Source organism: Heterodontus francisci, chromosome 24 (genome assembly GCF_036365525.1).
Source record: "Heterodontus francisci isolate sHetFra1 chromosome 24, sHetFra1.hap1, whole genome shotgun sequence".
NCBI classification, from domain to species: domain Eukaryota; kingdom Metazoa; phylum Chordata; class Chondrichthyes; order Heterodontiformes; family Heterodontidae; genus Heterodontus; species Heterodontus francisci.
The window spans coordinates 62,522,878-62,538,467 of record NC_090394.1 but is presented as its reverse complement, the minus strand read 5'-3'; the positions used below and the strand labels follow the sequence as shown (position 1 = coordinate 62,538,467).

The window sequence follows — 15,590 nt, the reverse complement described above, 5'->3', positions numbered from 1 at the left end:
ACATGGAGTGAATCGAATTGGCTGAAGACTAGCATCTGTGATGCTGGGGACCTCAGGAAGAGGCTGAGATGGATCATCCATTTGGAACGTTGGAAAAACCTGCCAGTTTTTCCATCTCTTTAAGAAGCCCTGTGAAGCATGTATAAGAAACAGAATCTAATCCCTGTTGCTGCATTTCGCCTGGAAAGCCTGCCCAAACTGATCTTCAATGTTGTCTGAAAAGAACTGGCCTAGGAAATCCCACTGACACCCATCTATGCATATTTGAGATGCCAAACTGGAAAAAAAAAAGGACATCTGACATCTCTCCATATCTTTTTTTTCTTCAAGAATTAGCAAGTATTTGACCAAAGTATTATTGCCTGTTGCTTTTGTAATGGAGCTCTAAAAATAAAATCTAATTCCGCTTAACCTGTGTGCGGGGGTGGTGGTGGTGCTAAGGTAAAAAGGGAACTTTCATATTTCAGTCTGTGTGTTAATGCTTTGCTTCGTTACTGGTTTTGACTTATTTTATAAGAAACTGATAATTTTGTTTATTAAAAAACGTGGTTGGCGCATTTTATTCTGGGATAAAAATAAAGTCTATGATTGATCGTATCGGTAACTGGGGAAAAAATTTAAATATATGTTGTGAACCTGTAGAGAAGTGGAACTAGAAAACAGTGCACTCCTCCTGCCTCGATCGTAACAGTACATAAATCTTTGAAAGTGGCAGGACAAGTGGAGATGGTTTTTTTAAAAACAGCTTATGGAATCCTTGCCTTTATTAACAGGCATAGAATACAAAAGCAAGGAAGTTATGCTAAATCTATATAAAACACTGGTTAGTCCCTGGCTGGAGTATTGTGTTCAATTCTTTAGGAAGAATGTCAAGTCCTTAAAGAGGATGTTTAACATAAGATGTTAATTGTATATCATTTGGGGGTTAATTGTATTCAGCTGGTGGACATTATTTGGGAACTCGCCTGTGTTCATTGATATAAGAGCAGACTGAAAGTGTGGTTGTTGGTTCAAGGTGCATGATCTGCTTTGTGTGTGTCTCTGTAAATAAAAGTTTATAAATGTATTACAGCCAGGTTCCAATGTTGTATCCTTCATCACTTGGCTCCCTGAGTTCCAATGTGATAACAGAGGATGGTTACCTGAAGCTTGGAAATTATAATTTTTTTTCAACATAAAGCTAAAATACCAGTAGCCATTGTGGAAAATAACAAAGCAAGTTTAAATTGTCTTTATTTTATTCATTCATGGGATGTGGGCGTCGCTGGCCAGGCCAGCATTTATTGCCCATCCCTAATTGCCCTTGAGAAGGTGGTGGTGAGCTGCTTTCTTGAACCGCTGCAGTCCATATGAGGTAGGTACACCCACAGTGCTGTTAGGAAGGGAATTCCAGGATTTTGACCTAGTGACAGTGAAGGAACGGCGATACAGTTCCAAGTCAGGATGGTGTGTGACTTGGAGGAGAACTTGCAGGTGGTGGTGTTCCCATGCATTTGCTGCCCTTGTCCTTCTAGTTGGTAGAGGTCGCGGGTTTAGAAGGTGCTGTCTAAGGAGCCTTGGTGCGTTGTTGCAGATGGTACACACTGCTGCCACTGTACGTCAGTGATGGAGGGAGTGAATGTTTGTAGATGGGGTGCCAATCAAGCGGGCTGCTTTGTCCTGGATGGTGTCGAGCTTCTTGAGTGTTGTTGGAGTTGCACCCATCTAGGCAAGTGGAGAGTATTCCATCACACTCCTGACTTGTGCCTTGTAGATGGTGGACAGGCTTTGGGGAGTCAGGAGGTGAGTTACTCGCCGCAGGATTCCTAGCTTCTGACCTGCTCCTTGTAACCATGGTATTTATATGGCTACTCCAGTTCAGTTTCTGGTCAATGGTAGCCCCTAGGATGTTGATAGTGGGGAATTCAGCAATGGTAATGCCATTGAATGTCAAGGGGAGATGGTTAGATTCTCTCTTGTTGGAGATGGTCATTGCCCGGCACTTGTGTGGTGCGAATGTTACTTGCCACTTATCAACCCAAACCTGGATATTGTCATCATGATTACCCTCTAATGTTCTCAAAGTCTGAACCACATGGCCAGCTGGAAGAATTAGGTTTATATATGGACACTGGTTACTCTACCAAGGAGAAAACGAAGCATGGCCTTGGTGTTGTCACTTCCTCCACAAAGTAAAGTCAGAAATAAGAGATTTTCTGATATGGATACCAGGCAGTTGGATAGTGATTAAAGTTTGAACTTTTGAATAGATTTCTGAATGAAATCCTTTAAGAAAGAAAAATGCTTATAAGGCCTGATCAGAATGATAGGTTTTGGAAAACAGACAGTCATTCCATTGAAGAATGTAACATGGACTTTTAACAAATTCGACTGAAGTTTGACAGAGTTTAATTGAGGGATCCCTGGATCAGTTCTACCATTTTTAATTACTAGTTTGTACTAGGCAACTGGTTCTATCTGGCATCTAGTTCTCTGAGGAGTCTGTTGGGGCAGATGTCTGCTGCCTTAAAAAAGGTTTCTCATCAGAATGTTAAGCTATTAATGGCATCAGGTGATGAGAATGAGGGAGAAGAAAAACAAATTGTCTGTCTAAAAATTACATAAGAATTTGCTCACCTTATTTGTCAATAGTTTGAAGACCTGCTAAAAGATGCAGGTGTAGTTGATGAGTATACGAGGCTAATAGAAGAGATTAGTAAGATTACATCCTAGTGTAAGCCTTCCATTGGCATTTGACTTTAACAAGGTAGTTACCATGGATCTAAAACGCAAGTGTTTTCATCTTTCATTTTATTGACCTGGCTACAAGATTTAATATTTCTACACAAATATCTAATAACGACAATAAAGTTTTTTTTTTTATATAGATAAAATTATGGTAGCATGGATAGGAACTGGACTTGGGATACCTGTTAAGTTTTTGACTGACACTGGGAGTTAATTTGCAACAAAGAGTTCAAAGATTTGTATTAAAATAAGAATATCATTGTCATGAATGCAACAGCTGAGAGTCATTTTAGCAATAGTCTTTGTGAAAAGAATCAGTCTGTGATGATGAAATGGTGAGCAAAATTTTGGCTGATCAACCAGCGTATAAATTATCAACTGCCTTAGCATAGGCAGTTCACACAAAGAATTCTCTTCATCTGGTTGGAGGATCTAGTCCTTACCAACTAGTCTGAGCCCAATCCCAAATTTCTTCTGTTCTTTGTGCTTTCCTCCTGCTCCAGAAGGTACTGCAATTAGTGCCATTTTCTTCGAGCATTTATATTCTTTGCATCCAGGGAGATGGACTTTTATCAGGCTGAGGTATCAGTGAATGTTCATAGTTCAATACAATGCCTCAGTGCTCTGAGACAGAATTTAATTCAGCAGATATGATATACTATAAGAGAGGGTCATAGAGAATGATAAGGTGATGGTAAGACAGTACTTGTCAAACATGGCAATCAAACTGTTAAGGTTCATTTCTCACAATCAGTAAATCTTGACACTAAGCAGCTGATGGGAGTGTTTGTTTTTTGTGATGAGAGTCTGGAGAAAGAGAATGCAGTAGTTCAAGGGCTGGATAATGGTAATATGAGTGATCATGACAGAGCTATCACATCCACAGGACAATTATCCACGGTGGGTACCTGGGTGACATGTTCCAGAAAGGTCTAATGAATGGAGGGGTACAATGATTGTGGGATGTGTAGGAAAAACTACTGGTAAGTTTGAATTTTGGTTGAATGTTTGGGATGATGGCCAAGAAGTGAGGTCCATGGACTGGCAGAATGGGGTAAAAGAATGGAAAGTAACAAAACTCGGTCTGAGTAGATTTCATGAGTTGGAAAATGATCACAAACTACAGAAAGTGCCACCAATAGTGCAAGAGGGCGATCTCGCAATCATAGTCCCTATAGACATGAGTGGAAGTAGAGGTTTGAATAGATCAGACCATGAAATAAAGGCCACAGAACTGTCCTGTAACAGCTAGAAATGGAAGTCCTCCATGATCATGAAGTTTTGGTGGTTGCCAGTAAACTTGAGGATAAACTAATTGAGGCAAAACAAACGGAATTAGATAGTTGAAGAGAATTTGGAGTTTATTCTGAGTTATCAGGTAAGGGTTAAACAGCCTTGTCGCATAGGTGGATCCGTACTGAAAAAGTCCTTGCATTTGAGATTTATAAGCTAAAGGAAAGTTGGTTGCTAGAGCTTTTTAAGAAAAACTGGGTGATACAGATGTTGGAGTGGACTCTTTTTCACTTTTGGAAAAGTAATCTTAAAAATCTTTTTGGCCACATATTCCTAGAAATGTAGGTCAATTGCTATAAAAGTCACATTTCTGCAAGGCAATACTTTGCAAAGAGAAGTGTTCCAGACACTGCCCAAAGAGACAGCGGATGTGGAAGGAAACTATATGGAACCAAACAAATGCATCTATGACCTAAATGGTGCTTCTAGGGTACGGTATCTTTCAATGAGATCTGCTTCGCTGAAAATCTGTCGTGCTCAACTAAAAGCAGTTCGCTCAATGTATTATTGGTATCATCATAATGAAAAACTTGCAGGCATCTTCATGATGCATGTTGATGGCACTGTGGAATTTAAGAAATGTGTCATTATTCAGATTAGAGTAGAACTTAAATTAGGAGTCAGGCTTGTGGGGCTTTTAATTGCTTTAGATATTGAGCATAGTAGGTCTGATATAACTTTAAATCAACAATCCTATTTAGAGTGTGTAACTCCATCCCAGCTAATCATACTGGGTCATCATAAAGTGCTGTTATATCTAGAGACAGAGAAATTGTGAAGCTTGGTCAGTTGAACTGGTTGCACACTCAAACTAAGCCAGATGTTAATTTTGATGTAAAAACAGAAAATGCTGGAAATGCTCAGCGGGTCTGGCAGCATCTGTGGAGAGAGAACAGAGTTAACATTTCAGGTCTGTGACCTTTCATCAGAATGGGTTTTGATGTGTTGGAGTTAAGTACTTCAATGAAACACCCCAAAGTAGAAAATGTTTTAGCGGCAGATAGAACATTGTGAAAGTTAAGTCTGGAAAAATGTGTACTTCAGTTCCCCATCCTTAGGTGGCGATTAAAAACATGAAACTGGTTATCTTTATTGATGCTGCGCATGCTGGTCTTCCAGATGGGTATTCTATTGCAGCTGGTTTCATAGTACTTCTTATGGGTGAAAGTGGGAAATGTCCTTTTAGCTTGGGAAGGTGAGAAAATAAAAAGGGTTGTGAAAAGTCAGTCATTACAGCACAGAAGGAAGCCATTCGGCCCATCGATTCCATACAGGAAAGTATTCTAGCTGTTGTAGAGGCACTGGAGATGGGATTCTATTTGGCAAATATTTTATGGGACGTTATATACAATGGGGGTACCAAAGATAGTATGTTATACAGATAATTGATCATTGTGGGGTAATGTACACTGTACGAAAAGTGTAAGAAGATTACTGATTGACTTGGCTGACTTCAAACAAATGCTGAGGAGACTGTAAAATTAAATGAGTAGATTCAAACCATCAATTTTCAGATTATTTCACTAAAATGTGCACGTACAAAGAATTTGTTAGGGATCCTGGAGGAGGGTCATCTTGCACTGTAATGTTTTGCAGAGGTTAAGGAAGTCTTTCACTTTTTTTAAATTATGGTTGTATATATAAAGTCTAATTTTATTTACATCCCGAGGAAAAATAGAATCTGTTAATTGTATAGCAATTGGAGGTAAATTGTATTCAGGTGGCGCACATTAATTGGTGACTCACTTGTGTTCATGTATATATAGGAGCAGACAGAAAGTGTGACTATTGGTTGGAGGTGCATGATATGCTACATATGCCTTTGTAAATAAAAGCTTATAAAGACTAGACTCCAGTCTTCTATCCTTCAGTGCCTGGCTATTTGAGATCTAAGAGATTTCCTGGAATTGTACCATGGATGAGGGGACTTCAGTTATGTATGGAGGCTGGGGAATCTGGAGTTGTTCTTCTTGGAACAGGGAAGGTTGAGTGAAAATTGGATAGCGATATTCAAAAGCATGAATGCTTTCAATAGGTTCTCCCCATTTACTCTTATTTCCAGTAGCAGAATGGTCAGTAACCAGAGGGCACAGATTTAAGCTGATTGATTGACAACAGAAACAGAGGTGACATGAGGAATCATTTTTCTATACAGGGAGCTGAGACCTACCTGAGAGGGTGGTGGGATCAGATTCTAGAGTAATTTTTAAAAAGGAATTGGATAAACATTTGAAGGGAAAAACAGCTGCAGGGCTATGAGAAGTGTGTGGGTAGAATGGCACTAATTGGATAGTTCGACCAAAGCTCCACCACACTGGGCCAAATGGCCTTGTTTTCTGCTGAATTATTCTGTGATTCTATGGGTGAGTCCATTGAATAGTGCAGGAGGCAGAATGCAGCAGAGAACATCCATGAACAGTTTCCTTTCCCACTTGCCCCAAATCTGCTGCAAAACCGAAGTGTAGTTTCCGCACTTGGTAGGTGCGAGGTGGCACGCTACAGACATCACATTTTTGTCATGGATGGAAAATAATCTTAAAATAGTGGGTGCTTGTAAGCTGCAACCTGAAACTGAAACCTATTATAATCTACAAAATTACCTGATGAAACAACAATTAAAATTTGAGTGATCGCAAACCTTGTTTCTTAATGGAATTGGACTTGCTTGCCTTAAAGCAACAGGCCAAATTAAACAAAGATCTACTTTTGTATTACATATTTTAATACACTAGTCATTATAAAATCACAAAACATTACAATACATGAATAAGCCCTGGAAGCTATCAAATAAGTGCCAGTGCTTTTATCCACATTAGGAGGGCTATGATATAGTAACTAAAGCAGAAACATAACATGTTTGAACAAGGCTGAGAATGGCATATTTTTGTGTTAGGGATAGGGAAAAGTGGATGGGGTGGCAATATTAATAAAGAATTCTATTGCAGCAATAGAACATGAGGCATACATGAAGGCAGAGTCCATATGAATACAGAGCACCATGCAATGATGAGATGGTGGGGAAGATTTATTGACAGTTCAGAGGAATGTGCAAAAACAGGCCAATAATACTGGGATTAAGGTAATGCATGTGGCCAAAGTGAGGAACACCTCTTAGAATTCATCCAAGACTGCTTCCTAAATCAGTATGTTCAGTCCAACAAGGAAGCAAGCATTGCTTGATTTAACTCTGAAAATAACTGATGTGAGAGTAGGTGAATGATTGGGAAATACTGACCACAATACAGTTAAGTTGTATGTAAAAATAGAAAAGAATAATTAAGAGTCAGAAATAAGTGATGGACTAGAAAAGTTTGGAGAGTTAGAGATCGGACCCAAATTAACTGGGCTAAAAACTAGTAAAAAGATTGATCACTAGTTGGAAATCCTTTCAGGCAAATAATGGTTGATCAAAGAATAGAGTTCTGAAGATAACTACAGAGATTAAGACTAAACAAACTTAAAAAGGAGAGCTATGATGCAACTAGAGAAAGCCATGCAAAAGAAACATATGAGGAATGTAAAAACTAGATGTATGGTGAAAAGAGAGATAGAGATGCTAATGGAGAATTTGATAAAAGCTTCGCATATAATATGGAAGTATAAATAAAGGTTTTTATAAGCATATTAAAAGCAAAAGAGTAGTGAGAGAGAATATGGCCCCTCAGGTGAAGTGGAATCTAGTTGTGAAAGATGAGAGTATAATTAGATCTTGAATAGTATTTTGCACTAGTTTTCAAATGATGGTGGAAGTGAGAATGTAGATGTATCAGCAATAGGAAATAATTGTTATAACTGTGCAAAGGTTATTCTTTCTGATGGCATGCACCCCAGGATTTTGAAGGTAGCCAGAGAGGACATAGTGGAAGCGCTGACCACAGCTTTTTAGTCCTCAGATGTGCAAATTGTGCCAATCAAAAATTCAAATGGCTGCTGTTGTACCACGGTAGTAAGGTTACAATGGGCTGCGAGTATTCGTAACCATAATCACCTCATAATTACTTGATACTAAAAAGGCAGATGGTGCGGAATTAATAGATGAAGAAATTAATCTCCAACTGCACGTAAAATGAGAAATTGTTTTTGAACCTTACAAAAACAACCACAGAAATGGATGTATCACATTTCTTAATGCATTAGTGCAAAATAAACAGATAATCCGCAATTGTGAAGACACTTGGGAAAAATTGGCACAGTGCATACTAATTTCTAGCCCTTTGTCACTTGCTCGTGTCTATAATATATTTTATGTAAAAGTCTCATGTACCATGCTACCTTTGTGTTACAGGAACAATTTCCCCATCATACTTTGCTATTTCTGTAAATCACAGTGACCAATGAAATAGGAGACCTGATGAAACTATAAAAAAGCATTTACATAGTGCCTTTCACGACCTCAAGACATCCCAAAGTGCTTTACAGCCAATGAAATACATTCAAAATGTAGTCACTGTTGTAATGTACACAAACTACCTCTGTAATACAAATTTCCAGCATTTTTATCAAAATGCAAGTAGTTTTTTTTCCAGTTTAACCCTGCTATTAATTACTGTAAGATTTTTCATTTACAAACAAGACAATGTCTGAAAAAAAATTAACAATTTAGGGTGCAATGTAATCTTGGGCCTCATCAGTATTTTATATGAGAGCTGCTGGTGCCTGTTATGCATCCACAAGCATCTTGTGGATATAGGGGCACAAATGCAGCCCAAAGTTAAGTCCCGGAGGATATATTGGAGTGGGCTACAGTCAAGGGGCCAATTGTGACAATTGCGGAATTGGGGGGTGCAGGGCTGCTCCTAAATTAGCTTAGTTAGGGGACACTGAAGAATCATGAGCGAGGCAGTCTGTACGCCTGCCATGCTCATCGAAAGCAATCTTTGTAAAGGTATCCTTTGACAGGCCCCAAAGTAATAAAAACAGAAAGTGCTGGAAATACTCAGCAGGCCGGTCAGGATCTGTGGAGAGAGTAGCGGAGCTAGCAGTTCTGATGAAAGGTCACAGACCTAAAATGTTAACTCTGCTTCTCTCTCCACAGATGCTGCCAGACCTATTGAGTATTTCTAGCACTTTCTGTTTTTATTTCAGATTTCCAGCAGCTGCAGTATTTTGCTTTTATTTTAGGCCCCAAAGTAATACATGCAAGGGGGCTAACATCTGTTTTAGGTGACCACCCAGGATGGACCCGATGAATTTAGCAAAGGGCTGAACGACAGAACAATTTGTGAACAGGCCATCCAACAACTGCGTGAGTCAATGTTACACGCATATAACACTCTCAAAACCAGAACAATGCATATCGATTTCTGCCCCATTGCCTCTTTCTCACATCTATAAACAACAAATTTATTCCATTTGAAATAGACAAAGCTGACTATAAATTTTGTTTTTTCACAATTTTAAATTTGGAGCTTTCAATAGAGTACATTCTGAACAACCACACTTATTGAATTCGCAGCACAGGAATCTTCTTTGGCCTCCTTGTCTCGAGAGACAATGGGTAAGCGCCTGGAGGTGGTCAGTGGTTTGTGAAGCAGTGCCTGGAGTGGCTATAAAGGCCAATTCTAGAGTGACAGACTCTTCCACGGGTGCTGCAGATAAAATTGGTTGTCGGGGCTGTTACACAGTTGGCTCTCTCCTTGCGCTTCTGTCTTTTTTCCTGCCAACAGCTAAGTCTCTTTGACTCGCCACTCTTTAGCCCTGCCTTTATGGCTGTCTGCCAGCTCTGGCATTCACTGGCAACTGACTCCCACAACTTGTAATCAATGTCACAAGACTTCATGTCGCGTTTGCAGACGTCTTGAAAGCGGAGACATGGACGGCCGGTGGGTCTAAGGAATAACTCAAAGTAATATCACTCTTCAAATCTCAGTTGTTTGTAGATGAAGGGAGGTCTTTTTACAATCACCAGGAAGAAGTTGAGCTAGCTTGAGACGATGTCATGGCTGGTTAAGAATTACATGTTAATCTTGTCCCTCAGTAAATCCAGTTCTTGGTGTTTTGCACACTAAAATATCTGTTGGAGTAAGGCCCTAAATTGTATTTAAGCTGTGCTAGTGCAATGAAAGAACAGTCTAAAAATAAAGTTAGCATGCTACTAAAATGCTTGAGAACACATTTTAAGCAATTAGCAATCAATTCCCAAACATAAACCATAGTGCAGATATATTTTCTTCATTTGTTAATATTTTCATGATCTCTTTCTCCTCAGAATCCCAGATTCAAACTTCTGTTACAACGACAGGCACTCAGGCACCATCCACTCAACCAGACAATCAGATTGGTGTCAACCCTGTACAGATGTCACATATTTTGGACATTCAGCCAGCCAAGCCACAAATCAGTGCAACCAATGTACAACCATCACTGACTGAGATTGTGCAGATATTTTCAGTAGGTAGGTGAATCTTTGATTTATGGCACCATCAAGACCTGCTAATGGAAAAGCACGGCATGACCTCACTGACAAAGTGGCAACTCCAAGTGATTCCAATCCAATTTTTGTCGACTACCAAGACTATTTGGTTTCCCAACTGAAGACAGACAAATGTTCTAAACTTAATACATCTAGCAGTGTAATTTAATCAACATCTCCACTTGAGGCTGACTATAGATCACTCTTGAGTTATCTAGCCAGACTCATTTTTGGCGATGTGTGTCTAAATGTAGTGGACGGGTACTGTCTTGGTGTATTTTTCTTTAATTAATTGAACAGCTAATGAATTAATATTCTAATTTGAGATAGTAAGTCATGGAAAGTAAGTGAGCAATAGTAAGAATTTTTGAATGTTTCTACCTTTTTAAAATGTAGAACAGTAGCCACACATATGATCTACTGTTGTATTTGACAGTCTTGGTGATTGAAATCATATGATACAATATTATTAACAAGTGTTATGAATTTTCTATTGCATAATTTTAAAAAGCAATCATCTGTTTAAAAGAAATGGGTTGATTTCCTTAAAATAGAAGACAAAGGAATTTCAAACAAATGCATTAACATATTAATTACTCATTTTGCAGCACACAATCTCAACCCCTTAAATTTTTGGAACCATTATTGCATGATGCAAAATTACATAATTAAAATCTGTACAGCACAGAGTACATGCTACAACTTGGCTATGGTCATACAATACACCTTTAGCACTGAGCCAAGCAGTACATTCCCTACATCAAACTTCTCTGAGTCTTTGGCAGCACAGCTTCTGATTAGCTGAGTGCCCATATTACAAGTGCTGGGAGACCTCCACTTCACTTTAGAACTTCACTGCTTAAACCGAAGTTGCCATATATCTAAAATATGCATCCTAATTGCTGACTTTGGCTTGCTAACCTGAACTCCCCATTATAGTTAGTGTAGAAGGAAAAGGGAGAACTGGGTGAGGCTGATATAGAGCCAGATAGAGTGGTGTATAAAGGAGTGATTGACATGAATTAAAGTTTTTGAGCCTTTACGTTTACTGTTTCGTAGTTCATTACATACTACACAGCCCCATGTCAATACAATGGTCCAAATGTCCCTTCATTACCATTGCTACATATTAGCCATTAACAACAATATTAATGTGATCATTCTGTTGAAAAAATTCTCAGCCATTCCAACGAAGGTGCAAGCAGTTTATTTCCCTACTCCATATGTTTGTTCACCAATACTTGCCCTGATGATAGTATAGTATGTCTTCAACTTATTGGGAGGAGCAAGTGTGATTGCAGACTGCTGCTAATCAACGGAATCCTCATAACCAACCAATGATGAATGGCCCATTTCTGCTGCGTTAACAGATGGCTCTAACACTACTGTCAGTAAGTATCTCCGCATCTGTGCTGGCTGACTAGCTGCTTTTGCTCTGCGTTCCTCCAAGAGGGCTGGCTGACGGGACCTGCCATCACCTGAGAAGTCCAGCTCTTATGTTGCTCTTCCTGCTATATCCACCTGTTGGCTGCCCCTTGTGGATCACCAGTAATCTCTGTGGGACAAGCCCATGGCTGTCAGTAAATAGCATTAAGCCTGCCATTAAGGTTTTTTCAAGCTAATCCTCTGGCTTCTTTAAACCAGAAGTAAGAGCTCCTGTAATGTGGAACTCAAGCTCTGAAATACAGCAGACAGCATTGACTAGCAAAATTGATTGTGGTTTGACACTTCGTCCTGGGGGGGGAGGCTCTCAAAATGACACCCCAGAGTTGTCACTCTCTGCAGGTTCCCAAGAAGACTCATAGATATCAGAGAAACATTGCAGAATTCTGTGCCATTCCTGTGATTCTTAAAAGACCGCTTCTGCTGATTTAATCACTAAAACCCAGGATGTATCTCTACTAAAGTATCCACGGATCCCATAGTAACTATCCCTCTGGCACTCAGCCTCCTTTTCTCCTGTTGTTGCTCATCTGCTGCCACAGCTCTGCTTGCACCTCCTTGCTGGTGCTTGATGCTTGACCAGGTGTTCCTACCATACTACCCGGAGGGGACTTTTCTTTAGTATTGCAGGGTTTTGGAGTGCTTGATGGAATGAATCTGCTTCCTCTCCTCCCTCATGGCAGCATCCTCATCTTGAGAAAGCCCCACACAAACAAAAGGGAACGTGTTAACGGAGTCTTTGAGGTTGTGTACAAAGTAACGAGAACCAAATTAATCTGTGTAGCAGAGGGGCCAACGTGACCAGCTGTTGATCACAATGCAAAATGCTACCAAGTCGAGGAAGGTGAAGTGAAGCATTATCTTGTCAGGCTGGTTCAAAGCTGCCAAACTCTCCCTTGTTTACTGTCTCAATGGCCCGGACTTTGCAATGGCAATAACGGCAAATCAGTCAATGTTTCCAGAATGTGCACTAATGACATTTCTCCCCCCACCCACCTCCACCCCCCCCCCCCCTTCCCAGATTGCAATCAAGGGAAATCAATTGAATTGACAATAATTTCCGCTCTTGCATTTTTTTCTCACTGTAAAAACCCTTATAAAAGTTACACCCTGTTGAATGAGGTGTAACTGTGTTTTTAAAGTTCAAAATTACTGCTAAGACAGTCTCACTGGCCCTGAAATAGTAATTTTATATTGAAACATAGAAAATAGGAGCAGGAGTAGGCCATTCGGCCCTTCAAGCCTGTTCCGCCATTCATTATGATCATGGCTGATCATCCAACTCAGTAGCCTGTTCCCACTTTCGCTCCATACCCTTTGATCCCTTTAGACCCAGAGCTATATCTAACTCCTTCTTGAAAACATACAATGTTTTGCCCTCAACTGCTTTCTGTGGTAGCGAATTCCACAGGCTCACCACTCTCTGGGTGAAGAAATTTCTCCTCATCTCAGTCCTGAAAGGTTTACCCTCTATCCTTAGACTATGACCCCTGGTTCTTGACTCGCCCACCTTCGGGAACATCCTTCCTGCATCTACCCCATCAAGTCCTGTTAGAATTTTATAGGTTTCTATGAGATCCCCCCTCACTCTTCAGAACTCCAGCGAATGTAATCCTAACTGACTCAATCTCTCCTCATGCGTCAGTCCCACCATCCCAGGAATCAGTCAGGTAAACCTTCGCTGAACTCCCTTTGTTGAATATTTGTTGAATGACAAATTTCTCCATTGTGATATATTCCAATTTTTTTTATTTTAAAGTTTGATATTTTAGTTTCGGTCTTAATCCACTCATCATTTATTTTGCTATTTGAAAGTTTAAATTAAAAGTGAAGGATAAAGTGTTTTTAATTTCCTGGTTTGCTGCCTGGGAAAACACTTCAATATGATTAGCTGCTTACCCTGCTCACTGGCATTACTGCTGCTGCATACCAGGCGATCCCCTTAACTTGGTGTCAGATTTAAACTACCATTGGGAAAGGGGAAGTCCATGCCACAGCAATCGCTAAATCTTTGTAAGCAGCTTTCTTCGAGGTCAGCGGCAAGCGCCGTTGTTTCATTGCTGATCGCAAAATCCAGGCCATAGTTTTCATCCCCAGTTATCTGGACTGCCCATTCCCCATATCAATTGAGATGGCACAGGTTAGGTTGTTTGCCCTCTAGTGCTGGTCCATCATGAAGGCTGTAGTCAGCCTTGTACTGTAAAACATCACACAGGAAATTTTGCATTGGCATTGATGAATTTTTTTTTAAGTTTTAAACCTAAATAACCTTAACCCCCAAATGCATAAATATCTATTTTACAAAATAAATACTCTAATAAAATCAGCCACTGCAAGCAATAAATATACATGTTTGTTTAGGTGGACCAATGAAAGGAAGTAATGTGATGACTGAAAATCTAAAGCCTGTTGACCCTATAATGGATCAACAACTGCAACATTTTCAGGCAAGTATTCTATGAAAACCTTTAAGTATGTATATATTGTCAGCATTTTAAAAAGCATTTATTGACGTATCCAGGTTATGACATATTACGGTATCATCATTTCACCAACAGGAAAATCACAGGCATGCTTTTCTTTTTTTAAACATGACCTTTCCTTCCTGTACTGTACACGACTATCACCAGGCAGAGAGTCGAGCTTAAAAACAAAATCTTAAATTCTTCTTCAATCACTCTGCCCCAGTGATATTCCCCAGATTATAATCCACCTTTTAGCTTTGCAGATTTCTCAGAGGAGTAAAATTATAAGGACTCGTAAACAAACACTGGTGGTTACAGCATGAGCAAAGAAGTTACCTTGCAGAGCTAAGAAAAAAATCCAGTGGTCAGGTAACAAATAGACCTCCTTCCAGTGGCACTTCTAAGAGGAAGAAAATCCTGTAGTAAGATCCTAACTTTAGGTTTAGTCTGCCAAACTGGATTGCGATGGAGATATTTTCTGTCTGGCAGTGCCACAGTGCAGTGTAATGCAGGTCACATGGGCACAAGACCAAATAATTAATTTTCTTTGCAGCATGTCATCATAGCTGCTATTTATTTCTTTAATAAGCTGACTCTCCAAAGGAATGTGTTAAGGATTACACCACCATATAGTGTTCTGCTCAAAGGAAGATTTCCATTTCAGGGAGCCGTAATTGTAATATTCCTCAGTGACTGAATCCGGTTTTCATCCCTTATGCGTCATAGCAAACTTAAGCCAATATCAGGCTAAATCTTAGACAGAAATGCTTCACTTTCATCACTCCATCATTGTGCTAACTTTGACATCCTAGTTACAAGAAATAGTATTATACAGAATAGAGGAGGTTATTTGGCCCATCATGCCTACTACCAGTGAGTCTCCTGCACTTTTTTTTTTTAGATTAGAGATACAGCACTGAAACAGGCCCTTCGGCCCACCGAGTCTGTGCCGAACATCAACCACCCATTTATACTAATCCTACACTAATCCCATATTCCTACCAAACATCCCCACCTGTCCCTATATTTCCCTACCACCTACCTATACTAGTGACAATTTTATAATGGCCAATTTACCTATCAACCTGCAAGTCTTTTGGCTTGTGGGAGGAAACCGGAGCACCCGGAGAAAACCCACGCAGACACAGGGAGAACTTGCAAACTCCACACAGGCAGTACCCGGAATCGAACCCGGGTCCCTGGAGCTGTGAGGCTGCAGTGCTAACCACTGCGCCACTGTGCCGCCCTTT

The 15,590-nt window shown here is 39.9% G+C and overlaps 1 protein-coding gene across 8 annotated transcripts in view; it reads left to right on the top strand.

Moving 5' to 3' along the window:
• Positions 1–15,590, top strand: part of atf7ip2 (activating transcription factor 7 interacting protein 2) — a 186,575-nt gene that overhangs the window by 159,606 nt on the left and 11,379 nt on the right. For 5 of the 8 annotated variants that reach the window (XM_068056399.1, XM_068056397.1, XM_068056401.1 and 2 more), the window contains 2 exons: positions 10,229–10,414; positions 14,237–14,322. In XM_068056399.1, the coding sequence (XP_067912500.1) occupies positions 10,229–10,414; positions 14,237–14,322 (272 nt within the window). Of the gene's footprint in view, positions 1–10,228; positions 10,415–11,613; positions 11,824–12,558; positions 12,720–14,236; positions 14,323–15,590 lie in introns of those variants that run through there. The other 3 variants (XR_010977408.1, XR_010977409.1, XR_010977410.1) reach the window with 3 other exon arrangements.